Source organism: Chiloscyllium punctatum, chromosome 8 (assembly GCF_047496795.1).
Source record: "Chiloscyllium punctatum isolate Juve2018m chromosome 8, sChiPun1.3, whole genome shotgun sequence".
NCBI classification, from domain to species: Eukaryota; Metazoa; Chordata; class Chondrichthyes; order Orectolobiformes; family Hemiscylliidae; genus Chiloscyllium; species Chiloscyllium punctatum.
In genome coordinates, this window is record NC_092746.1 from 70,794,028 (window position 1) to 70,819,919 (window position 25,892).

At 40.6% G+C, this 25,892-nt stretch overlaps 1 protein-coding gene across 1 annotated transcript in view; it reads left to right on the top strand.

Annotated features, from left to right (window-relative positions):
- Positions 1 to 25,892, top strand: part of dnah5l (dynein, axonemal, heavy chain 5 like) — a 367,508-nt gene that overhangs the window by 246,145 nt on the left and 95,471 nt on the right. Inside the window, exons 60-64 of the mRNA XM_072575753.1 lie at positions 1,159 to 1,326; positions 3,721 to 3,939; positions 11,097 to 11,273; positions 14,494 to 14,688; positions 21,893 to 22,048. Coding sequence (XP_072431854.1) covers positions 1,159 to 1,326; positions 3,721 to 3,939; positions 11,097 to 11,273; positions 14,494 to 14,688; positions 21,893 to 22,048 — 915 coding nt within the window. The remainder of the gene's footprint in view (positions 1 to 1,158; positions 1,327 to 3,720; positions 3,940 to 11,096; positions 11,274 to 14,493; positions 14,689 to 21,892; positions 22,049 to 25,892) is intronic.

Consider the following 25,892-nt stretch of genomic DNA (forward strand, 5'->3'; position numbering starts at 1 on the left):
CTGTGAGGAGCATTATTCCAAAACTGTTAGAAATTAGGTCGATTTAGAACCACATCTTTATACAGCACTTGGAGCTTAATTACTCCCTGCTTTGACTGGGACATAAAATGTGATTGTTTTTGCTGGTTTGGCAGTGTTTGAGTCCAGATTATTTAATATTCATCAAAGTGGCATTTCACATAGGAAACTTAAATAGGCAACCATTTGCAGTAGCTGGAGGATTACAGTGCATAGTCTAAAAATGAGGGGCAGATTGTTCAGCAGAGATGTTAGGAAACATTTTTATACATAAAGGGTGGTAGATGTTTGGAATTCTTTCATAAACAGAAGTGGATGCTGGATCAGTTGTTATATTTAATTCTGAGTTGGATAAATTTTTGTTAAGCAATGGTATTAATACATGATGGTTCAAGGTAGATATATGGAGTTTGACCACAGATCAGCCATGACCTCATTGAATGGTATTACAGGCTCAAGAGCAGAATGGCCTGCTACTGTTTCTACATTCCTAAGTGAGCTGGCACCTCCTCAGCAGGTAACCTTTAACCTTTAGGTTGTGACAATGATCCCAGATATCCTCCTGTTGTATAGTTGCTAAAGAGAATGTGGTCCACTAGTCAAGTCTGGGTGCAACCTGGCACTTATTGCTATTGGACCTTCAGGCCTTTAGATTTTAACCATGCATATGCAGAATTATTCATCCTCCTAGCAGGGAAATCTGAATTCTAGTCAGGCAAAATAAGCAGGGCTCTGTCAGGTTACTTTCCCTGCTCTGATTCAAGATTGCTCTGACACAGCTCATGGATTTACAGCAATTAATTCAATGGATGTGAAACTGGAATGACACCTTTATGAGTGTATGGTCTTTATAGTTTATATTAAATGGACAAACAAAGTTAATCACAAAAAATTTGCTTTCATTCATGTATAACAACTGCATGTCCTTTCAATATTTAATGGTCGTATTGTTTTCAGATCCAGCTTAACAATGTGAAGAGTCAGTTAGAGTGATGTTCTACATTATTAAACTCTCATCTATTACACTGTGGTTATATATAATTGCCAGAAATATTTTTTCTGGTGGAATTAGAATTTCCATTGCCTAACCAATCCATTCACATTGCTTAAAGGATTTAACAGACTTTGCTTAATCTGCAGGATTCTATCACTGGAGAGGTTATAGATTTGCTGCAACCTTACCTAGATATGGATGATTATAATCTTGAAACTGCCAAGAAGGTGTGTGGCAATGTTGCAGGTCTGTGCGCGTGGACTAAGGCCATGGCAAGCTTTTTTGAAATTAATAAAGAAGTGCTTCCTCTGAAGGTAAAGTATAAATACACAACACTAAATAACATGTGGTTCTATATTATAACATTGGGTCTGATGTTTTGCTGGAGAGGCTTTCCATCTTAGTCAAAATGATGCCCAAATCAGGCATTTCTATGGTTGCTGGAAAAAGACATATACGTGTAAAAATGTGTTTACTGAAACAGGTTCAATTTCATCAGTGGGATGTTAAAAAAATTGACTTATAAGTTTAAACATTTCAACAAAATGTCTAAACTTGCTAGGGTTATCATACGATCATAGCATCCCCACAATGTGGAAGGAAGCCATTTCACCCAGTGAGTCCACACTGACCCTCTGAAGACCATTACACCTAGGCTCACCTCCTTCCCCCCACCCCCAACCCTATCATCCTGCATTTCCTATGGCTATTCCACCTAGCCTACACATCGCTGGATGCTATGGTCAATTTAGTGTGGCCAATCCACCTAACTTGAACATCTTCAGACTGTTCTTGGGAATGGTAAATTATCCTTTAGATAGGTCCAGGGACAGTTTTGGGAAAGGTAGGCTATGTACCCTTTGAGATGATTAAAAGTAGATATGAGCATACTTTAACCACGAAGGAATACAAATACTTATTTTGTTTCACAGTTGTGGCAAAGTGCCTGGGCTTCAAGACTTGCCTTTCAGACAGCTTATCTCTGCACCCTACGGCCATTGTGGCTGCCTCTTCACCCTTTGAAGTGGCAGCTGGTCCAATTCCTTATGAACAATTTACCCATGGAACCAAAATTAAGCTGTTGGGCACATTCTCCTAAAGTGGATTTGTGGAGCTGAGATTTCTCCTGTTTCTGGTCCTGATTTGGGGCTAAATGTCAGATCTAAGAGGAATTCTTTGATTGGCAATTTACTGGCCATAAAGCTTTTGGATTATTGATTTTATATAGGCTAGGGCTGTTTTCCCTGGAGCGTCAGAGGCTGAGGGGTGACCTTATAGAGGTTTACAAAATCATGAGGGGCATGGATAGGATAAATAGACAAAGTCTTTTCCCTAGGGTGGGGGAGTCCAGAACTAGAGGGCATAGGTTTAGGTTGAGAGAGGAAAGATATAAAAGAGACCTAAGGGGCAACATTTTCATGCAGAGGGTGTTATGTGTATGGAATGAGCTGCCAGAGGAAGTGGTGGAGGCTATTACAGTTGCAACATTTAAGAGGCATCTGGATGGGTATATGAATAGGAAGAGTTTGGAGGGATATGGGCCAGTTGCTGAGAGGTGGGTCTAGATTGGGTTGGGATATCTGGTCGGCATGGACAAGTTGAACCAAGGGATCTGTTTCTGTGCTGTACATCTCTATGACTCTATGACTCTATATTGCCATTCATATGAGAGATTATGTTTCTGTCTCTATAACTTTGTATCATAAGTTGCAACCTGCTTTTTGCATAAAGATTACGGTGAAGAAATTTGGGAGTCATAGTTTAGGATTGATGGTGGCATGGTGGCTCAGTGATTAGCACTGCTGCCTCGCAGCGCCAGGGACCTAGTTTGATTCCTGCCTCAAGCAACTGTCTGTGTGGAGTTTGCACATTCTCCCCATGTTTGCGTGGGTTTCCTCCAGGTGCTCTGGTTTCCTTCCACAATCCAAAGATGTGCAGGTGAATTGGCCATGCTAAATTTCCCATAGTGTTAGGTGCATTAGTTAGAGAATGGATCTGGGTGGGTTACTCTTCTGATGGTTGGTGTGGACTTGTTGGGCTGAAGGGGCTGTTTCCGCACTGTAGGGCATCTAATCTAACCTAATCTTTCCTTGGTACACGCCAGACAAGTTTGTTATAAACATGTCTCGGGGGGACCATTTGTTAAGTGTCCTCTATGAAAAGAGGAACTTTGGTCTATATATGAGCATGTCTTCAGATGTGTTTACATGACTTGGAGGTGCCGACATTGGATTGGGGCATACAAAGGTAAAAATTACATAACACCAGGTTATAATCCAACAGGTTTATTTGGAAGCACTAGCTTTCGGAGCACTGGTCCTTTACCAGGTGATGAAGGAAATGTGCTCTGAAAGCTAGTGCTTCCAAATAAACCTGTTGGACCTTAACCTGATGTGTTTACAGTAACTCAGAACAATATTTATTTATTTTTAGTTTCATATGTTCGAAACATAACTGTTGAGCTTAATATTTGTGCTTATATGCAAATTGAAGGTTTTTCATCAAAACTCAAGTTCAAAGATATGATTATATTATTGTAAATGAGACTTTTTTAATGTATGACTTATGATTTGATTTGCATTTCATGTGTTCTAAACTAGCAGTTAATGGATTTTTACATGATAGGGGAAATTCAAGTACCCCAACTAAGACCTTGTTTTTCAATGTTGCGTGCTTTTATTTACTTTGATGTGTCTTTTTGCATAAAGGCTAACCTTACTCTGCAAGAGGCCCGATTAGTTGTTGCCAAAACTGAACTACACAATGCCCAAGTCCAGCTGGATGATAAGCAGCGGGAACTAGATGAAGTGCAGGCAATGTATGATGCTGCAATGTCAGAAAAACAAGCACTACTTGATGATGCAGAGGCCTGTAGAAAGAAAATGAACAATGCCACAACCCTCATTGAAGGCCTAGGTGGTGAAAAGGTAAAATTAAATTTGTGATAAACTGAATCCTAATATTCAATGAACACCTTTTATTGAATCTGCATATAATTAATTCTTAAACTATTCTGCAATCATTGGGACTAAGACTCAAGAAAGAAGTTCAGACTCCCACATTACCAGTTATTTAATCAGAATGAGCAATCAATAAACATCCTGAGGCCTTGAAAATACACCCTGCAGATCTGGCACATGTATATTGTGGAACACCCACTGACTTGACAGATTTTCACCTGTGACACAAATAGCATGTAATATTGCAGAATTTCAAGGCAAATTGTGTTATGCGTTTATATAAACCCAGTGACAGGACTGGAGAAGTCATACTCAATGAAAACAACTGCATCAAAATAGGCATACTGTGCTCAATGGTAGTTCCAAATTTATAACTAAAGGACTTGCCATTACACATGACCATATAGCCACACTCAAAGTCAAGTTGCAGAGGGGCTTGCTGGAGTTGTGGAAGAGTAGTAACCTACCTGTGATATAAATGATAGGCTTATCCTCACAGCATGTCTACACATAAGTGGACAACTCCAAGATACACAAAATGCACTCCCCTTTATGCCTTATTTTATCTATAGCTTTGTGTAACTTAGAATCCCTACAGTGTGAAAACAGGCCATTTGGCCCAACGAGTCCACACCGACCCTCTGAAGAGTAACCTAACCAGACCCATTCCTCTACCCTATCACTCTACATTTACCCTTAACCTACACTATGGGCAATTTAGCATGTCAAATTCACCTAACCTGCACATCTTTGGATTACAAGAGGAAACCCACACAGACACGGTGAGAATGTGTAAACTCCACACAGACAGTCGCCTGAGGCTGGAATTGAACTCAAGTCCCTGGTGCTTTGAGGCAGCAGCGCTAACTACTGATCCACCATGAATTGGTCAAATGATTAAATGAGCTTTTGTAACCAGGCTTTAAATGAGTTTTCCTCCTACATCACGAAGGATTCCCACACTTTTTCAAAGATCATGCAAGCCTTACATATTAAGCACAGAAATGTGCCCATGTACGCTTTTGCCATTGCTAGATCACTTACCAAAGTAACACTGAAAGGAACCATTCACAGTTGCATTATGTCACTGTGTCACAGCAATGTGCATGTGTGCCACAAGTGTCTGAATCTGTGTACATCAAACTCATGAAGTTAGTAATCCAAGTGATTGATTACAGTTTCAAGCACATGCATCCAAATAGATGGTGTTGCCCTGGGATCCCCTTTAGGCTCAGCTCTTGCTAGAATTACCAAGAGAAGTGTGTTTTTGATGGAATGCCCACTAACCTCCTAATCCTTGTATATGTTTATTATAAAAACGACACAATTGTGATATTTGAATCTGTGGCTGCAACAAAGAATTTTTTATATAGCTTAATAAATTCCATCCTGCTCTCAAGTTTATCTTTGAAATGGAACAATCAAATGAGCTCCATTTCCTCAATAGATAAATTGAGAAATCTGTCAATGGATTCTCTCACGCTATCCACAAAAAGCTTACATTCACTGGTCAATATACACTTTGGACTCCGACTGTTTCATGAACCAATCTTATTGGTAAATTTGTGAAAAGGTCCCTATTTACACATTCTGTATGTTTGGTGCAAGGATAGGAAGTACCAAAGCTATCCTGATGACAATGGCGACCCTGATCAAATCATGAATCACAATATATCATGGATGTTACCTTTGGCCGAGAACTGTTTCCTGTCTATCTCAGTTAATGCTAGAAGAGGAAGGTATTTCAAAAATATGAATAGGTGAACCAGCTGTCTCGCACTGCAACTTTGCAGTAAACACCTGAGTGGTTTCTCCACCAACAGGATGTTGCCGTAAACCACAATACAGTTTTGCCTACCATACAAATTAATAATGTGGTATACCCAGCTTCAGTGCCAGTGTTACAAAAGATATATCAGCCATATGACTCTGATCAGACCATATCTGGAATATTGTGAGCAGTTTTGGACCCTGTATCTAAGGAAGGATGTGCTGGTCTTGAAGGGGGCTCAGAGGAGGTTTACAAGAATGATCCTGGAGATAAAAAGCCTTGTCACATGGGAAGTGGTTAATGACTCTGGATCTGCACTTAATATAATTTGGAAGCATGAGGGGGGATCTCATTGAAACATACAGCATACTGAGAGGCCTGGGTAGAGTGGACATGGTGAAGATAGATTCACTTGTAAGAAAGACTAAGACCTGAAGGCACATCCTCGGAATTAAGGGACAACAGAGATGATGAGGAATTTCTTCAGCCACAGGGTAGCTAATCTGTGGAACTCATTGACATAGAAGGCTGTGAAGGCTGCAGATGCCAAGTCATTGAGTGTATTTAAGGTAGAGTTAGATAGATTCCTGATTGGTAAGGGGATCAAGGGTTACAGGGAGAATGAGGTTGAGGAACATATCAACCATGATTGAATGGTAGAGTAGACTCAAAAGGCCAAATGGCTTAATTCTGCTCCTATATCCTATATTTATCTCTCCACACTGGAGGCTTCCTGCCTCTATTCCTGATGGAGGACTTTTGCCTGAAATGTTGATTTTCCTGCTCCTTGGATGCTGCCTGACCTGCTGTGCTCTGCAGTCCTCACATTTGTCCTATATTCTATAGTCTAATAACATCATACAAAACATCTCATTGACCTTGGCAATGGGCAGTTTGCCAGTCATGTTTGAATAGCCCTTACATGCAAACCTCTGAACAGTATGCCCGTCACAAGATGTGATTCAGCTATTGGATATAATGCACATCTATGTTTTATTACATAACCTGGATTGTGGTTTAAGTTACACCAGAAACCTGTTGAAGTGTAATCGTCAGTCATGTGGTGTGATGATTTGCGTGAGTCAGATGCAATACATTTTAGTACACAGGACCCAGTTTCAGTAGACAAAGGGAATATGTGCATTTATTGCAATTTTTCCTTTGTAAAAAAGGATCGTGGACATTTTAAAGTTCTTCTGTGTTCCAATAACAACATGCAGAATAAACAGAGTCTATCTGCCTGCTCTGAGAATTAAAATCGACATAGCTCCAGCTCTGTTGCAGCAATGCCTGAAATGATTGCACCATATTTCCCATGCTGTATAAATTGATGAGACTTTTTCAAGCTTGCTTCTTTTGTCCTAGTCCTGATGGGTGCAAGGCAAAAAGCTTTGACTTTTCTCCTTTAAGCAATATTTAATTTCAGTACTATGAAGCAACTAATTAATCAATTCTATGTAGAATAGGGATAGTCAACATGGCTTTGTGCGTGGGAAATCATTTCTCACAAACTTGAATGAGTTTTTTGAAGAAGTAACAAAGAGGATTGATGAGGGCAGAGCGGTAGACGTGATCTAAATAGACTTTAGTAAGGTGTTCGACAAGATTCCCCATGGGAGACTGGTTAGCAAGGTTAGATCTCATGGAATATGGGGAGAAATAACCATTTGGATGCAAATCTGGCTCAAAGGTAGAAGACAGAGGGTGGTTGTGGAGGATTGTTTTTCAGACTGGAGGCCTGTGGCCAGTGGAGTGCCACAAGGATCATTGCTGGGTCCACAACTTTTCATCATTTATATAAATGATTTGGATGTGAGCATTTGGATATGGGCGGCACAGTGGCACAGTGGTTAGCACTGCTGCCTCACGGCGCCAGAGACCCGGGTTCAATTCCCGACTCAGGCGACTGACTGTGTGGAGTTTGCACGTTCTCCCCTTGTCTGCGTGGGTTTCCTCCGGGTGCTCCGGTTTCCTCCCACAGTCCAAAGATGTGCAGGTCAGGTGAATTGGCCATGCTAAATTGTCCGTAGTGTTAGGTAAGGGGTAAATGTAGGGGTATGGGTGGGTTGCGCTTCGGCGGGGCGGTGTGGATTTGTTGGGCCAAAGGGCCTGTTTCCACACTGTAAGTAATCTAATCTAATAAGAGATATAGTTAGTAAGTTTGCAGATGACACCAAAATTGGAGGTATAGTGGACAGCAAAGAAGGTTACCTCAGATTACAATGGAATCTTGACCAGATGGCCAATGGTAAATGGAGTTTAGTTTAGATAAACGCAAGGCGCTGCATTTCGGAAAGGCAAATCAGGGCAAGATTTATACATTTAATGGTAAATTCCTAGGGAGTGTTGCTGAACAAAGAGACCTTGGAGTGCAGGTTCATAGCTCCTTGAAAGTAGAGTCGCAGGTAGATAGGATAGTGAAGAAGGCGCTTGGTATGCCTTTCTTTATTGGTCAGAGTATTGAGTACAGGAGTTGGGAGGTCATGTAACAGCTGTACAGGACATTGGTTAGGCCAACGTTGGAATATTGTGTGCAATTCTGGTCTCCTTCCTATTGGAAAGATGTTGTGAAACTTGAAAGGGTTCAGAAAAGATTTACAAGGATGTTGCCAGGGTTGGAGGATTTGAGCTATGGGGAGAGGTTGAATAGGCTAGGGCTGTTTTCCCTGGAGTGTTGGAGGCTGAGAGGTGACCTTATAGATGTTTCTAAAATGAGGGGTATGGATAGGATAAATAGACAATGTCTTTTCCCTGGGATGGGAGAGTCCAGACCTAGAGGATATAGGTTTAGGGTGAGAGGGGAAAGTTGTAAAAGAGAGTAAAGGGGCAACCTTTTCACACAGATGTAAGTATGTGTATGGAATGAGCTGCCAGAGGAAGTGGTGGAGGCTAGTACAATTGCAACATTTAAAAGGAATCTGGATGGGTATATGCATAGGAATGTTTTTGAGGGATATGGGCCAGGTTCTGGCAGGTGGGACTAGATTGGGGTGGGATGCCTGGTTGGCATAGATAAGTTGGAACGAAGGGTTTAGTTCCATGCTGTACATCTCTTTGACTCTATGACCTAATACAACAACTCTCAATTATAAAAATAATTAATAATTCAACAGAGAGTAACTCACAAAAGGAGTATGTTTAAGCTTAACTCCCTTTTTAAATTACCCACAGGCAAAGGAAGTCTATAGTCAACATTGCTTTCTTCGTGGCATTGCCTCATCCAAGTATGGATATAGAAATATAGAAATTGATATAGACACAGTTTGGATATAGAAATAAAAATGGTTACAAAATTGTAAGAGGTATAGATGTGTGTAGGAGCAGAAACAGCCATGTTTTAGTACATAATTGAATATTGTTTAAAAGTGAGACATGTGGACAAAGCTCTTTGACTTGCGTTCATCAGGAAAAATGCAAGAATGCCAAGTTTCAAGTGATCACAACAAGAGGAGGAGGAGATTGGTCAACAAGATGACTGTACTTGGATGAGGCATTGCCATGAAGAAAGCAATGTTGACTATAGACTTCCTTTGCCTCTGGGTAATTAAAAAAGGGAGTTAAGCTTAAACATACTCCTTTTGTTTCCAGAGATAGCACCCTGTGTATAAATTTCTGCTACTTCTAGCGAGCGTAAGTGAGCCACATTACAAGTTCAACTGATTATCTCAATTTGGTGTAACTATTGGCACACTCAGAATTGCTGATCAAGTGCTGCTCGGTCATAGGGATCGCATCCAGCAGTAAATGTCAGCACTCAAAACATATGGGCCTATTTTCCCTCGTAGACCCCATATGAACCAGATAAGTTTGCTCACAGGGTGACTAATGATGGAAAGGTTACCTTGTAAACAGAATAACAGGAAGCAGTGAGGAGCTGCGCCTCCAATCACAGAATGATTCCATCCCATTATTGCTGCTGATAGGTTCACTCATTCATCAGCAACTGACATATGTTTGGAGGAGTTGCAAGCATGTTAAGTATGACCTGGCAGTGAGGGAGCTGCTTGGGAGAGAATGCTGCCGTCCTGGTTTGGGGACTAAGATAGGGTCAGGCACCTTTTGCTGAGGCTTGGAATGTGAAGATGCCTGGAAGGGGAGAGTTCCTGAGGACCAGGGCTGTATAGAGCAGTTTCCTTTTTGCTGAGCAGTAGTGAATCACTTTATTGGCATCCACTATTGGGCCTGATGCAAGGCTGGTGTAAGAGAAAGAGAGAGGCTGTAAAGGGGCTGCGAGAGAGAGGGTGGCTCAGCTGTTTGGACCCTCCATGCAAAAATGAGGACTGCAGATGCTGGAGATGAGAGTCGAGAGTGTGGTGCTGGAAAAACACAGCAGGTCAGGAAACAGCTGAGGAACTGGAAAATAGACGTTTCGGACAAAAGCATTTCATCAGAAAGGGTAATGAAGGGCTTTTGCCCAAAACGTCGATTTTCATGCTGTTTGGACCCTCTGCCTCCTCCTCCTCCTTTTTCCAGTGACTTCTACTGATTGTACACGCTCTGTTTATTTTCTGAGTCACTCTGTGTTCGAAAGGGAATCTTTACTAGCACATCTAAATAGTTGTGCAGAAGCTTTGAAGTGTGTAGAATCTCCCTCAAAACCTGCTTCACCATTCCCTGTAGACTTCTGCAACTTCAAGTGCTTGCCATTTTACATTGTTATTTACTGAACTGAAACAACACCCAAGAAAAAAATAACCAGTAACTGACAGCAGTAAGTGTCTGCTGCATGCTCTGAGAACCTTTGATGGCTACTCACTGCCCGCACACAAAGACCATTATGGTGTCCAATGTAATTCACCCAGATCATATCGCAGCTGCCATCTCGGAGCTCGAAGCACTTGAAAGTCCTGAAAAATGGGCTCAAATGATTTCAATTTCTCGCTGGCAATCTTGAATCAAAAAGCCACAGATAGCGAAACCAAACTATTATCACAATTTTAAAAAATGTTCTTCGCTGAGGTCAGTAGTTGCAAGATAATCGAAACATTTGGATGGTTTTGTAAGTAGTTGAGCTTTGCTCCTGTAGTTCAGAGCATTATTCAATCTCCTGAACCTCCCCCTGATATTGACATCTCCTGCAGCATATCAATGAGGCACAGTGATTGTATTTACATGGCCTCATACTCCTACAAACTGACCAAAACAAATGAAACCCATCCAAAACTTGTTAATTAAAATCTTCTCCAATATCTCCGACTTTTGTGAAATATTGAAATGTGGGTACATTTGTCATTAATGGTATTAGGGATAACCAGAATTCAAAAGAAGACCTGCTTGGGAGGTAAAAGTTCAAATAAAGTTGTAAAACAGTTTGGTGCATCTATTTGATCTATTTCCTTTAACAATATCTCAGGTTCGGTGGACAGAAAGCAGTAAACTTTTCCAGGATCAGATTACTCGGTTAGTGGGTGATGTATTGCTAGCCACTGGATTCCTCTCCTATTCTGGGCCTTTTAACCAAGAATACAGGAACCTGCTCCTTCAAATGTGGAAAGAGGAAATGAGCAGCAACAATATTCCATACAGTGATGTAAGTGAACTTGTAGATATGTATACATCAATGATGTAACTCAATCCTTTCGCAGGAAGTGGGCGTCACTGGCTGGGCCAGCATTTATTGCCCATCTTTCAGAAAATTGGTGGTGAACTGCCTTCTTGACTCCCTGCGGATTTTGAAGTTGAATTATTAAAAGCCTATGGGTTGATTAGTAATTTGTCACCTAATGTGCAACTATTTTGCAGATTGGTTGCTCATAAAAACAAACTGATTTTTATTTCCCGAGATTTAACAGAAGTAAATATACTTTTTGCACTTTACGTTATGTTAAGCATCTAATATCTAATGTCTTAGAAAACCAGATTTATTTTGAGAAGCAGAATAATAATTGTGCATCATTTAATGATTAAAAATATTCCCTAAGCAGGAGCAACAAGTGTTTTTCCTTAATAAACTGACAGAAATATTGTGAAAGTTTAGCAAAACTCTTTGTTTTGCCTTTGATGAGTTAAGCTGTTTCATCCCTGAGCCCTACCCACACAAAGTGTCGGAAAACTGTGAAGTCAGTAAATTGTCTCTGAAGAATTATCCTTAGAACTTGATTTGTATCTCTCTTTGTAGGATGGTTTATTATTGTAATTATTACTGAAAGAAAGGGCAGATTGCCAATTGAAAAAAAGACAAGCAAATTTATTAAGACTTTTATCTTTAATCAGTCTACAGGATAGTCTTTTGCAATTTTATCTTTTCCTGTCTGTATTTGACCATTTATATTTTTCTTATGTTTGACTTTGCTATGCAGTTTCTTGTTATATTTTCTTGTATTTTACCTCACGTTTATTTGACATTGCACCAGGGATAGAATTGTTTGAAGCCACAGGCTCCCTGGCTAGTGGGTTTGAAGGCGAGATTGGGGTGGTTTGTAAATCCTGCAAGTAGTCTACTTGCTTCCTATCTGCCTGTCCTCTATCTTTATGATGTTGTACAGAGTATGTTGGATATGAGCTTAGCCCGTCCTAGGACATATTGAGGTACTTAAATGGCTACTTAAGAGTTTCATCCTAATCCTGCAGCAGGAGAAAGCCCATATCATGTGGAAAATCCAACAACATTAGCAGCATGGGTTTATGTCAGTTGAAAACAGGGGATGATTGGATACAGCTCCCAGTTACACACTGGAGACCCCTGTGAGATTACTTTCCCCCTTTACCATCCCCCCAGCCTCTCAAATATAGTTCTATTAGCCTCTTAAAGGGACTGCAGGTCTGACTCCACTGAAACTCTCCCATTTATCTTGGAGTCTGTCGCTTTCCTTTGTGATCTGCCTGTAGTCCCTGTAGTGGCCACCGCTGCCATCTGACACTGCTGAACCATCGAGCAACCAGCCATTGGATCCCTGGTGGCACTGAGGCAGGACTTCCTGTCCCTGAGGGAAGACAAATATGAGCTGATCAAAGTGAGCATGGATTTCTGAAAGGCAAATTCTAACTGACCAATCTATTTGAACCTTTGGCTGGGCTTGGTGACATGGCAATTGTAGATGGTGCACTTTTCCACATGTAATCGGTGTAAACTTGAGTCAGAATTCCAAAAGCATATTCAAAAGTCAATGAGTTGGTAAGAAGTCTGATGTTGGAGTGCTGAATCTAGTGCAATTTCTATCCAACTTTGAAAAGTAATAATCAAGTAAAAGCTATGTGCTGTTTAACTGATAAATAAGAATGGAACTCTTAAATCATCTCTCACGATGGGGATTAACCTTACCAGCATACATTTTGATTAATTCGCATTTGTTCTTGCAACTCCCACTCCTTCCCACCATATGCAAAGATCAATCTGGATAGCTAGTCGCAAGAAGTCCAGTGAATGCTGAGAAAGGATTGGCAAGTGCTTGTAGAGAGCAGTGTGCATTTCGGGGGACGGGGAGATTCAGAAGTGAGTCAGCAGCTGGCAGGAGATGAGAGGAGGCGGAATATTTATCTATTATCTAAATAAGTGAGATTGTCTACAATTAGTACTTTGTTACGCTGGATAACGGTGTACTAGAGCAAAACACTGTGGATGGTTTATGTTGTTGTTGAGGAAATGTAAATTCATGTCAATGTTTATTATAGTTGGCAGGGTTACTTATTTATTAATTCCTCTTGCAATAAGCAATTAATTGAGATAAACCGCAATATAGCTATGGATTGTATTAGTGGCACCATTTGTTTACTCTGTTACTCAATAGTTGTTTTAATAATTAAAATGCAAAACAAATATTTTGCTGCATTCTGAAGGCGAGAATAGAAACAGTTAAGTGAAATAGCTCAAAATATTTGCTCAAAGTTACTATGACTCTTTAACCAAAGTCAGGGAAAGTGGGATATTCTCTGGGATAATTGGGAGTTAGTTACAGCTACACAAGAAGTCTGAAACACAGAATTCAAAAATATCTAAAGTAACAGACATTCAAAAACATTTTGGGTCCAGTGACCCATCATCAGATCATTTTAATTTAATCAAAAATATAACAACTAGTTTAGAAAGCGATTTCTGCTCCTTCTCACTATCTAGCCATCGGATTTTGAACAAGAAAGTCCATTGATGGTCCATTGGTCACCTTTCCAACCTTCCACCTGTTAAGGCCCTTAAATGGTCAATTAATCACCACCTCAGGGTCTCAACCTGCCTCTGATACAATTAACTGCCTTCACTGATGCTAAACTGGAAAGAATTGGGTACAGATGGGGCAGCTGTCACATTGGACTGCTGAAAGCCACCCTGTATCCTTGCCTAGACCTCCTAATGTCCAGTGCCCGGTGACCCCCACCAAGCAATATTCCTTCTTGCTGGTCCCACACTTGGTGGCTGAACAGTCTAGAGCCTTGATGGCTTCTGATTGGTTGGCAGCTTCAGGCAGAGTAGGACTTCATGACTATTGCATTGAGAATCCCTTCCATTAGTAGCATTGAACTACCTGAGTGGCACAAGATCTGACTGGCTTTCTTTCTAGTAGTGGTATTATTTGCCCTTAAACATACACACTTAGAGCAAAAGAAAGAAAATCCACACAACCATTAGTAATTCTCAGATGTTGCTGTTGCTGCATAAATATTTTATTTCTGCTTTTCCATGATATTGTACCATTGCCTTCAAGCAGAGCTGAAACAAAAGGAGCATTGGAACTAAAGATTTTCATTTATTGCTAATGAATCCATTAATGATATTAGCTGCAGAATGTTTAATGGTTTTCATTTATTTTAACCTCTAGGACATCAACCTAATCAGTATGTTGGTTGATAATGCTACAATTGGTGAATGGAACCTTCAGGGACTTCCAAGTGATGACTTGTCAATCCAGAATGGTATCATAGTAACCAAAGCAACCAGGTATCCACTTCTGATTGACCCACAAGGACAAGGCAAAATCTGGATTAAAAATAAGGAAAAGAACAATGAATTGCAGGCAAGTCTGGAGAAATGGTTTTGCATGTTATAGGTTAGAATTTTTACCTTGAGATTGATTGTTGTTTTAGGCACAAATTGTACCCAAAATTATATCTGTTTTGAAAACTGGATGTGACAAAGGGGTAACACTTCGAAAGCTTATGATTTCAAATAAGCCTGTTGGACTATAACTTGGTGACTTCTGACCTTGTCCATTCCAGTTCAACACCAGCACCTCCACATCATGTATCATGAAGGCTGTTGTGGTGCAGTGGGAGTGTCTGTAGCTCTGAGCTAAGAGGACCAGTTTCAATTCCTACCTACTTCAGAAGAGTGGAATAACATCTCCAGTCAAATTACTTTGACAGCTATAGACATCACATAAGTAATTGAATTTGAAATTGCAGAAATTATGCAAGAACTTTCAAAAGCTGATTGAGGACAGATGTTCGCAGGTAAAGGGATGGCTGGAAAATGGGAAGCCTTCAGAAATGAGATAACGAGAGTCCAGAGAAAGTATATTCCTGTCAGGGTGAAAGAAAAGGCTGATAGGTATAGGGAATGCTGGATGACTAAAGAAATTAAGGGTTTGGTTACAAAAAAAAGAAGGAAGCAAATGTCAGGCATAGACAGGATAGATCAAGTGAATCCTTAGAAATGTATAAAGGCAGTAAGAGTATAGTTAAGAGAGAAATCAGGAGGGCAAAAAGGGGACATGAGATAGCTTTGACAAATAGAGTTAAGGAGACTCCAAAGGGTTTTTACAAATACATTAAGGACAAAAGGGTAACTAGGGAGAGAATAGGGCCCCTCAAAGATCAGCAAGGTCTTGTTTAGTATCAGCAAGCAGATACTAAACAAGTATTTTACATCAGTATTTACTGTGGAAAAGGACATGGAAGATATAGAATATAGGGAAATAGATGGTGACATCTTGCAAAATGTCCATATAACAGAGGAGGAAGTGCTGGATGTCTTGAAATGCATGAAAGTGGATAAATCCCCAGGACCTGATCAGGTGTGCCCTAGAACTCTGTGAGAAGCTAGGGTAGTGATTGCTGGGCCTCTTGCTGAGATATTTGTATCATCGATAGTCACAGATGAGATGTCGGAAGACTGGAGGTTGGCTAACATGGCGCCACTGTTTAAGAAGGGTGATAAGGACTATAGACTAGTTAGCCTGTCGTCGGTGATGGGCAAGTTGTTGGAGGAAATCCTGAGGGACAGGATGTACATGTATTTGAAAAGGCAAGGACTGATTAGGGATAGTCAACATGGCTTTGTGCATGAGAAATCATGTCTCACAAGCTTGATTGAGCTTTTTGAAGAAGTAACAAAGAGGATTGATGAGGGCAGAGCAGTAGATGTGATCTATATGGACTTCAGTAAGGTGTTCAACAAGGCTCCCCATGGGAGACTGGTGAGCGTGGTTAGCTCTCATGGACTACAGGAAAACTCACCATTTGGATACAGAACCGGCTCAAAGGTAGAAGACAGAGGGTGGTGGTGGAGGGTTGTTTTTCAAATTGAAGGCCTGTGACCAGTGGAGTGTCACAAGGATTAGTGCTGGGTTCTCTACATTTCATCATTTATATAAATGATTTGGATACGAGCATAAGAAGTATGGTTAGTAAATTTGCTGATGACACCAAAATTGGAGGTGTAGTGAACAACGAAGAAGGTTACCTCAGATTACAACAGGATCTGGACCAGATGGGCCAATGGGCTGAGGAGTGGCAGATGGAGTTTAATTTAGATAAATGTGAGGTGCTGCATTTTGGGAAAGCAAATCTTAGCAGAACTTATACACTTAATGGTAAGGTCCTAGGGAGTGTTGCTGAACCAAGAGATCTTGGAGTGCAGGTTCATAGCTCCTTGAAAGTGGAGTCGCAGGTAGATAGGATAATGAAGAAGGCATTTGGTATGCTTTCCTTTATTGGTCAGAGTATTGAGTACAGGAGTTGGGAGTTCATGTTGCGGCTGTACAGGACATTGGTTAGGCCACTGTTGGAATATTGCATGCAATTCTGGTTTCCTTCTTATTGGAAAGATGTTGTGAAACTTGAAAGGGTTCAGAAAAGATTTACAAGGATGTTGCCAGAGTTGGAGGATTTGAGCTATAGGGAGAGTTGATTAGGCTTGGATATTTTTCCCTGGAGCATTGGAGGCTGAGGGGTGACCTTATCGAGGTTTAAAAAATATTGAGGGGCATGGATAAGATAAATGGACAAAGTATTTTCCCTGGGATTGGGGAGTCCAGAACTAGAGGGTATAGATTAGAGTGAGAGGGTAGAGAGGTAAAAGAGACCTAAGGGGCAACTTTTTCACATAGAGGCAGGTACATGTAGGGAATGAGCTGCCAGAGGAAGTGGTGGAGGCTGGCACAATTGCAACATTTAAAAGGTATTTGGATGGGTATATGAAAAGAAAGGGTTTTGAGGGATATGGGCCAGGTGCTGGCAGGTGGGACTAGATTGGGTTGGGATATCTGGTCAGCATGGACGACTTGGATGTTTCCATGCTGTCCATCTCTATGACTCTAAATCACTAATGAAGTTCTTTTCTAGTGTTATTGGGCTATATTAGGTCGTTTCTTAGCAAATCGCAACAGCAAAATCATAATTAGGTACTTTTCAATCATGCTGTTCAGTGTTCTTTCACATAAAAGAGCCAACTTAACTATTAAAGCCTCCTTGAATTCTACAAAATGAATACAATTAGTTCAATAGTAATTAATTTACCCTGCATTCTAATGTACATAGGCCCTGTTTTCAATGCCACATATTTAACACTACAAAACTGTGCCAGGAACAATGAACCAGAAAAATCTGGGACATATGATGTGCACAAACTTAAATTAAAAATACTTGAAATGACAATGATTTAAATAATTGAGAGTATGTCTATGCAGAGTCATTGCTTTTATTAAGGTTAGCAGATCATTTCACTGGATCAGTAGAATATATCCCTCAATAAACATTACAAAATGTAATTCATCTCATATTACTCACTGCTGTTTGTAGAATCTTGTTTTACGTTGAGTGGCTGTCGTGTATGCCTAACATAACAGTGACTGCACTTCAAAGCAATTGTGTGGCAAGCTTCTGAGATATTTCAAAGACATGGTAAGGGACTAAACAAATAAAAACACAAATTACACCAAAACAAATTTTTGAGAATTGATTTATGGGAATACCTAAGTTAGCACAGAAGGCAAGTTGGCTTGTAGCATCATAATGCTTTATATACATTTTATTATTTTAAAATATACAAAATGAATGGCTGACTGATCACTTTATTTACATTCCCCATTGTATTTCCAGACCACTTCTGTCTTCTTTTTAAACACTCATGCAAAAGTATTTTTGAATAGCAAGATACTACAGATTCTAGATCTCTGAATTAAAAGCAGCAAGTGTTGGAAATTCAATAGGTCAGGTAGCATCTGTGGATAGAGAAATAGAGTTGTATATCAGATCAAAGACCTGTCATCACAACTGGGCAAATGCTAGAGATGTTTTAAGTAGATATGAGGCAGATGAAGGAGAGAGGGCAGGAAGAGCTGTTTATTCGGACTGAATATTTGAGGCCCTTTTCAGTATCTTTACTTGCTTCATTGTTATCTCCTTGCCCCTTTCCCATGTATCTCTTGTCTTCCACCCTATCTTAAATCTTCTATTTGCTTGTTTTTTCACACATTTTGTTTCCACTGTTCTTACTTAAAGCCTATTACATCTCTCATCTCTCCAGTTTTGATGATAGCACATGACCTGCTAAATAATTCAGCAATTTTTGTTTTTATTTCAGAACATCTCTATAACGCAAAATACAAAATATCTGCTTCTCACATAAGCAAACATGATGGCATTGAAATTGTTTGCCTGTGTGAACTGGATTTGAGGATCACTGGGCCGGATTGGTTGGGTCAAAAATACATCTGGGGCTGAACTTTTGTCTTTCAATGAGGTGCAATCAGTTCTCAAAATGCAAATACATGTTTTCTGCAGGGAAAGCAGCTGTACCTTCTGATCCCACACCATTTTAGTGTGGCCTTTTTATAGATAAGGAAAGCTTTGGTTGCAAAATACAAGTGTACTTCTTTCAAATTCAGGTTCCAACAGGAAAATTGTATTCCTTTCCACCTGTTATTTTAATGTTCTGGTGTGGGTTTTGGGAAAAAAATGCACTTCTTAGAGAGTTCATGACCATGGGCAAAATCGTACTGAGGAGATAGGAACATCCTGACAGGTAAGTTTTGAATGTTTGGTCAGCTTCAAATGTCACTGTTAGCTGCTTCGTTGTATTTTTGAGTTTTTTAAAAATGCAGTTATTCAGCACAGGATTCTATCCTAAGAAAGTAAGTTGATAATGACTTTGACAATGACAGCAGAATGTAAGCATTAACATGCATTAGAATTTTTTTTCCATTGCAAAAAAGTAGCATCTTGCATTCAAAATGCAGATCAACATTTAAGATGGTGCTGGAAATGTCCAAATAACTTTGACTTTGAAAGTTAAACTCCTATTGTTGAACATTAAGAAGTACAAGCGTCCACCTCCCCCCCCCCCCCCCCACCCCCCCCACCCCCAACCCACTGATTGACAAGCAACTACTTTGAAATAGGAATATAACATAATCGGCAATTACAATTTCAGGGTCTTGTGGCTGCAGTCTAAGATTTGATAGCTGTAGAATTTATGAATGCTTGTCTGAGTTCCAAAAGCTGTGACTGGCTGGACCCCAGCAGATGGTCTGTTAACAGAACTGTGCAAGGGAATGACTGATAGTTAAAAGAGTTTGTAATCATATAATATGCCTTTGATATAGTTTCTGCCCTCAAGGTTATCTGTTTGTACAACTTAAGTGGCCATTTAAGGATTAAATATTTTTGATAGGATATTTTTGATATTTTTCATTGGCCTGCATTTAAAATAATTCCTACAATTATTCCACGGCCTCTACTGAGTATGTGACAATGAATGGTACATGGAGGTGGAAAGGGGGTGTGGCTGAAGGTAAAGGTGGGATTTAGAATGTTGGGCTGCACTCTCCAAGAAGTGAAATGGAGACCCCTTCCCAAACCCCCAAACCCCCAAATCCACTTCCCCAACTCTATCTGTACTTTTCCTGTATCCCATTGAGGTTTGGCAACAGCAATACAAACTCCAATGTTGTGGGATGCAAAGCAAATCTTCTGGTCCAAACAAGTCATAAGTTGGATTTTTTTTTGGAAGTCATGACAGGACCTGACTCACATTTCACATCCCTGAGGTAAAAGTTCATGTAGTCTACACCAACCCTGCAAAGATCATCCTACTCTATTCCTGCAAACCCCACATTTACTATGACTAATTTACCGAGCCTGAACATCCCTTGACACAACAGGACAATTTAGGATAGCTAACCCAACTAACCTGCACATTTTTGGACTGAGGGAGGAAACTGGAGGAAACCCAGGAAGAACACATGGAAACCATACAAACTCCATACAGGCAGACACCGAAGGCTGGAATCCCCCCGAGCCTGTCTCCCTGGCACTGTGAGGCAGGACTACTCACTACTGAACCACCATGCTGCCCATGGTTAGCAATGCAGGTTTTGTATATGTTCTTCTGCGTTCTATAATAGTAAGTTCTACAATCTTCACTCTGCTACCTTACACTCACTCTATCTTTCCACTGGGCCTACCTATCCTCAAGTCTCGTGGCACAACATCTCATTATTGCATGCAACATCATCCCTTCAAAGCTTTCACCTACACCAGATCTCGCCATATTTTGTAATTTCATCATATATTACCAATTGACTTGGCATTGCCTACCATAAGACACCAGAGTGGAATCAGGCTGTTCAGCCAATCAAGTCTGCTCTATCATTCGATCATGGCTGATATGTTTCCTAACCCATTCTCCGGTCTTCTCCCCATAATGCTTGATCCCCTTATCAATCAAGAACCTGTCATTTCTATCTTTAATACCGACAACACTTGACCTCCACAGCCTTCTGTGGCAATGGGTTCTACAGATTCATCACCCTCTGGCTGAAGAAATTCCTCCTGACTCAGTTCTAAAATGTTGTCACTTCACTCTGAGGCTGAGCCCTCTGGTCCTAGTCTCCCCTACTAGAGGAAACATCTTCTCCACATTCGATCTATCCAGGTGTCTCAGTATTCTGTAGGTTTCAATGAGATCCTCCCTCATCTTTCTAAACTCCATCGAGTACAGACCTAGAATCCCCAACTGCTCCTCATATGAAAAGCCCTTCATGCCTGGAGTTATTCCTGTCAACCTGTTCTGGACCCCCTCCAATGTTAATGCATCCTTCCTTAGATACAGGGCCTAAAGCTGATCACAATATTCTAGATGAAGTCTGACCAGGGCCTTACACAGCCGTAACAGTACATCTCTGCTCTTGATTTCTTGCCCTCATGAAATGAATGTTAATATTGCATTTGACTTCTTAACTGCCAACTGAACCTGCATGTTAACATTAAAAGAATACCGAGCTAGGAATCCCAAGTCCCTTTTTGCTTCAGTTTCCTGAACTCAGGTCATCCTACTCTATTGAGTTGGTTTCATCATTTGCAGATCCATGCCTGTACTATTTCTTAGCTTCCTAATCTTCCTATATTCACTGCAATATTCAATATACATGTTCTGATATATGTCAACCTGCAGCCATTTCTCTGTAATGGCTATTCAACAATATTTATTTATTTATTTTCCCGTGTATACCTTTTGAGTTTGTATGCAATGACAGATATTTTAATACCCTAATGAAGGATCATAAATACTTTATAAAACAGGCATCACATGCCCAAGTGGGAAAATGGTCACTTTCTGTGCTGTACAATTCCATGATTCACTTTCAATGACATGGGCTATTTAAATTCATGAGAGACCTATATTCACCTCCTTGTGCTTCTGTCAATTTACTGCCTATAAAAGTGGGCTACACAAAGTCATATTGAATGTCCATGTACACATGTACAACATTTTCACTTGACATGCTTACCTATTGAAAGTATCAGAGAAATTGATGTGAAATTGAGAATAAGAGTCCAAGGTAGTGTATTTGACAAAAAGCCGACAGTGTTTCTCACAATCCTGCATTTTGTGAGGGGTTCTTTTGATGCTTTTGAAACAAATTGTGGCTTTTGTTTCTTCTTAGTCTTAGCTAATGTTTTTTTCACTGAACTAATTGATTAATTTTGTGCTTGTAGATAACATCACTTAATCATAAATACTTCAGAACTCACCTAGAGGACTGTCTGTCTCTGGGTCGCCCTCTACTAATGGAGGATGTAGGAGAGGAGTTGGATCCTGCACTTGACAACGTTTTGGAAAAGAATTTTATTAAATCAGGATCGACTTATAAAGTAAGATCAGATTTGAAAATAATGAAAAGTTTTAATGAATATATTGTTTACTCACAGTAGGATCTTTTTATTGTTAATAAATGATATACTCAAATACAGAAAATATTTGAGTGAACAAAAGAATTGTTAATGAATAGGAGTTAAGCTTGATGGTGAATGACAATTGATTCAATTCTGTGATGACTTAGGAAGTGAAAGTTGGGAACTTAGAAATGTCGGTGCTGGGATCCAGGGAATGATTTTGAAGAGAATGACTAATTCAATAACCGTATTTAGGTTCCCTAACAAGACTGAAGAACAAATAGTAGTACCTCCAGCATTGAAGGATTGGTCAGCCCAACACCTGGAGCTACTAATGGAAATGGGAAACAAAGAGGGTTCATCAAGATGAAGGCACTCTCCAAAGAAATTTCTCAAGTATAAAACAAAAATGGGATAGCCAGACTTTTCCACAAGGCAGCCCATCCCCATAGCTGAAGCCATCTGACATTTGTGGCTGAGGGTCAGGGGTGGGAGCTAAGTGAATGAACCATTTTTAACCCATCTCTGTCACCGCGCCACCCCCCAACTCACTATTGCCTACTGCCAGTAGGCCACCTCTATTTATCAGCCAGCCTTTGACCTCTGAGAGAATCAGAATCTGCCTGCCACCTGGAAAATTCCAGAGCGCTTCTAACAAATGCCATCAATGGTCAGGTTAATCAGCCTAATTAACTATTCACTGATAGCAGACAGATAGAGCTACCTTCTAATCCAATGGGGGAGGGGTGTATTCTGGAGATGGACCAAAGCCAGGTGATTAGCACACTCATCCGTACCATGGAACCTCAGGAATGCCCATCTGTGGTTGTAGCTCCACAATTTGGCTCCACAAATTTTGGATTTGCATTCTCAGCTGGCTATGTTTGTAGACCTCACTCTGTGTCCAGATATAGTTGTCCATGTTGTATCCATATTACTCACTTTAAAGATAGTGCTGGTCAAACTGAAGAGCCAGATCTCTCCCCTGCATTCAAAACATGATCCTTGCGGAGCTGATTTTATATGTCGAGTCAAGCTGTATATTAATTATATGGAGAAAGACTGCAGAAAGCTACAGCACAAAGGGATTTGGGGCAGTCTCGTGCATAAATCATGAAAAAACTAGCATCCAAGTTCAGCTGATGACCAGGAAGTAAAATAGAACGTTAGCCTTTATTTCAAATGGAATTGAGTTTAAAAATAGAGATGTCTTGTGAAAACTATGCATAGCACTAATTAGATAACAGCTAGAATACTGAGAGTAGTTCTGGTCCCCTTTTCTAGAGAAGATGTGCTGGTATTCAAGGCAGTCCAGAAAAAAATGTACTGGTTTGGAGGAAGTCCAGAGAAGGTTCACTAGGTTGATCCTGGGTGTGGACGATAGTTTGGGCTTAGACTCACTGGAGTTGAGGAGAATCCCAAGAGACCTTATTAAGACATACAAAACTGTTAAAGGTCTTGACAGGTTAGTTGTAGAATGGTTGTCGTTTTCCCTTTTGGGAGAGTCTCATTAAGGAGCCAGCCATTTAAGGTGGAGAGGAGGAAGATTTCCTTTCTCTGTGGGTAGTCATGCAGTGGAATTCAGAGCGCTGTGGAAATTGGGTTTTTATGTATGTTGAGGCTGAGGTAAGCAGATTTTTAATCAGTAAGGGAATAAAGAATTAGAGGAAAAAGCAAGATGAGGGATTATCAGATCAGCGATGGTTTCATTGATTAGTGGAGCAGTCTTGGACTGATTGGTCTATTTCTGCTCCATCTTGTGATCTTTATATCATGGAGAAATGGCTAGCAAAATTGAATATTAGAGTCATAAAGTCATAGAGATGTGCAGCATGGAAACATACCCTTCGGTCCAACCCATCCATGCCGATCAGATATCCCAACCCAATCTAGTCCCACCTGCCAGAACCTGGCCCATATCCCTCCAAACTCTTCCTATTCATATACCCATCCAAATGCCTCTTAAATGTTGCAATTGTACCAGCCTCCACCACATCCTCTGGCAGCTCATTCCATACAATGTACCACCCTCTGTGTGAAAAGGTTGCCCCTTAGTTCTCTTTTATATCTTTCCCTTCTTACCATAAACCTATGCCCTCTAGTTCTGGACTCCATGACCCCAGGGAAAAGACTTTGCCTATTTATCCTATCCATGGCCCTCATGATTTTGTAAACCTCTATAAGGTCATCCCTCATCCTCCATCGCTCCGGGGAACACAGCCCCAGTCTGTTCAGCCTCTCCCTGTAGCTCTGGTCCTCCAACCCCAGCAACATCCTTGTAAATCTTTTCTGAACCCTTTCAAGTTTCACAACATCTTTCCGGTAGGAAGGAGACCAGAACTGCACGCAATATTACAACGGTGGCCTAACCAATGTCCTGTAAAGCCGCAACATGAACTCCCAACTCCTGTACTCAATACTCTGACCAATAAAGGAAAGCATATCAAACACTGCCTCCACTATCCTATCTACCTGCGACTCCACTTTCAAGGAGCTATGAACCTGCACTCCAAGATCTCTTGGTTCAGCAACACTCCCTAGGACCTTACCATTAAGTGTATAAGTCTTGCTAAGATTTGTTTCCCAAAATGCAGCACCTCACATTTATCTGAATTAAACTCCATCTGCCACTTCTCAGCCCATTGGTCCATCTGGTCCAGATCCTGTTGTTATCTGAGGTAACCTTCTTCGTCGTTCACTACACCTCCAATTTTGGTGTCATCTGCAAACTTACTAACTGTACCTCTTATGCTCGCATCCAAATCATTTATGTAAATGACAAAATGTAGAGAGCCCAGCACTGATCCTTGTGGCACTCCACTGGTCATAGGCCTCCAGTCTGAAAAACAACTCTCCACCCCCACCCTCTGTCTTCTACCTTTGAGCCAGTTCTGTATCCAAATGGCTAGTTCTCCCTGTATTCCATGAGATCTAACCTTGTTAATCAGTCTCCCATGGGGACCTTGTTGAACGCCTTACTGAAGTCCATATAGATCACATCTACCACTCTGCCCTTATCAATCTTCTTTGTTACTTCTTCAAAAAACTCAATCAAGCTTGTGAGACATGATTTCCCATGCACAAAGCCATGTTGACTATCCCTGATCAGTCCTTGCCTTTCCAAATACATGTACATTCTGTCCCTCAGGATTCCCTCCAACAACTTGCCCACCACCGAGGTCAGGCTCACTGGTCCATAGTTCCCTGGCTTGTCTTTACCACCTTTCTTAAACAGTGGCACCACGTTTGCCAACCTCCAGTCTTCCGACACCTCACCTGTGACTATCGATGATACAAATATCTCAGCAAGAGGCCCAGCAATCACTTCTCTAGCTTCCCACAGAGGTCAAGGGTACACCTGATCAGGTCCTGGGGATTTATCCACTTTTAACCGTTCCAAGACATCCAGCACTTCCTCCTCTGTAATCTGGACATTTTGCAAGATGTCACCATCTATTTCCCTATAGTCTATATCTTCCATATCCTTTTCCACAGTAAATACTGATGCAAAATATTCATTTAGTATTCCCCCATTTTCTGTGGCTCCACACAAATGCCGCCTTGCTGATCTTTGAGGGGCCCTATTCTCTCCCTAGTTACCCTTTTGTACTTAATATATTTGTGAAAACCCTTTGGATTCTCCTTAATTCTATTTGCCAAAGATATCTCATGTCCCCGTTTTGCCCTCCTGATTTCCCTCTTAAGTATACTCCTACTTTCTTTACACTCTTCTAAGGATTCACTCGATCTATCCTGTCTATACCTGACATATGCTTCCTTCTTTTTCTTAACCAAACCCTCAATTTCTTTAGTCATCCAGCAT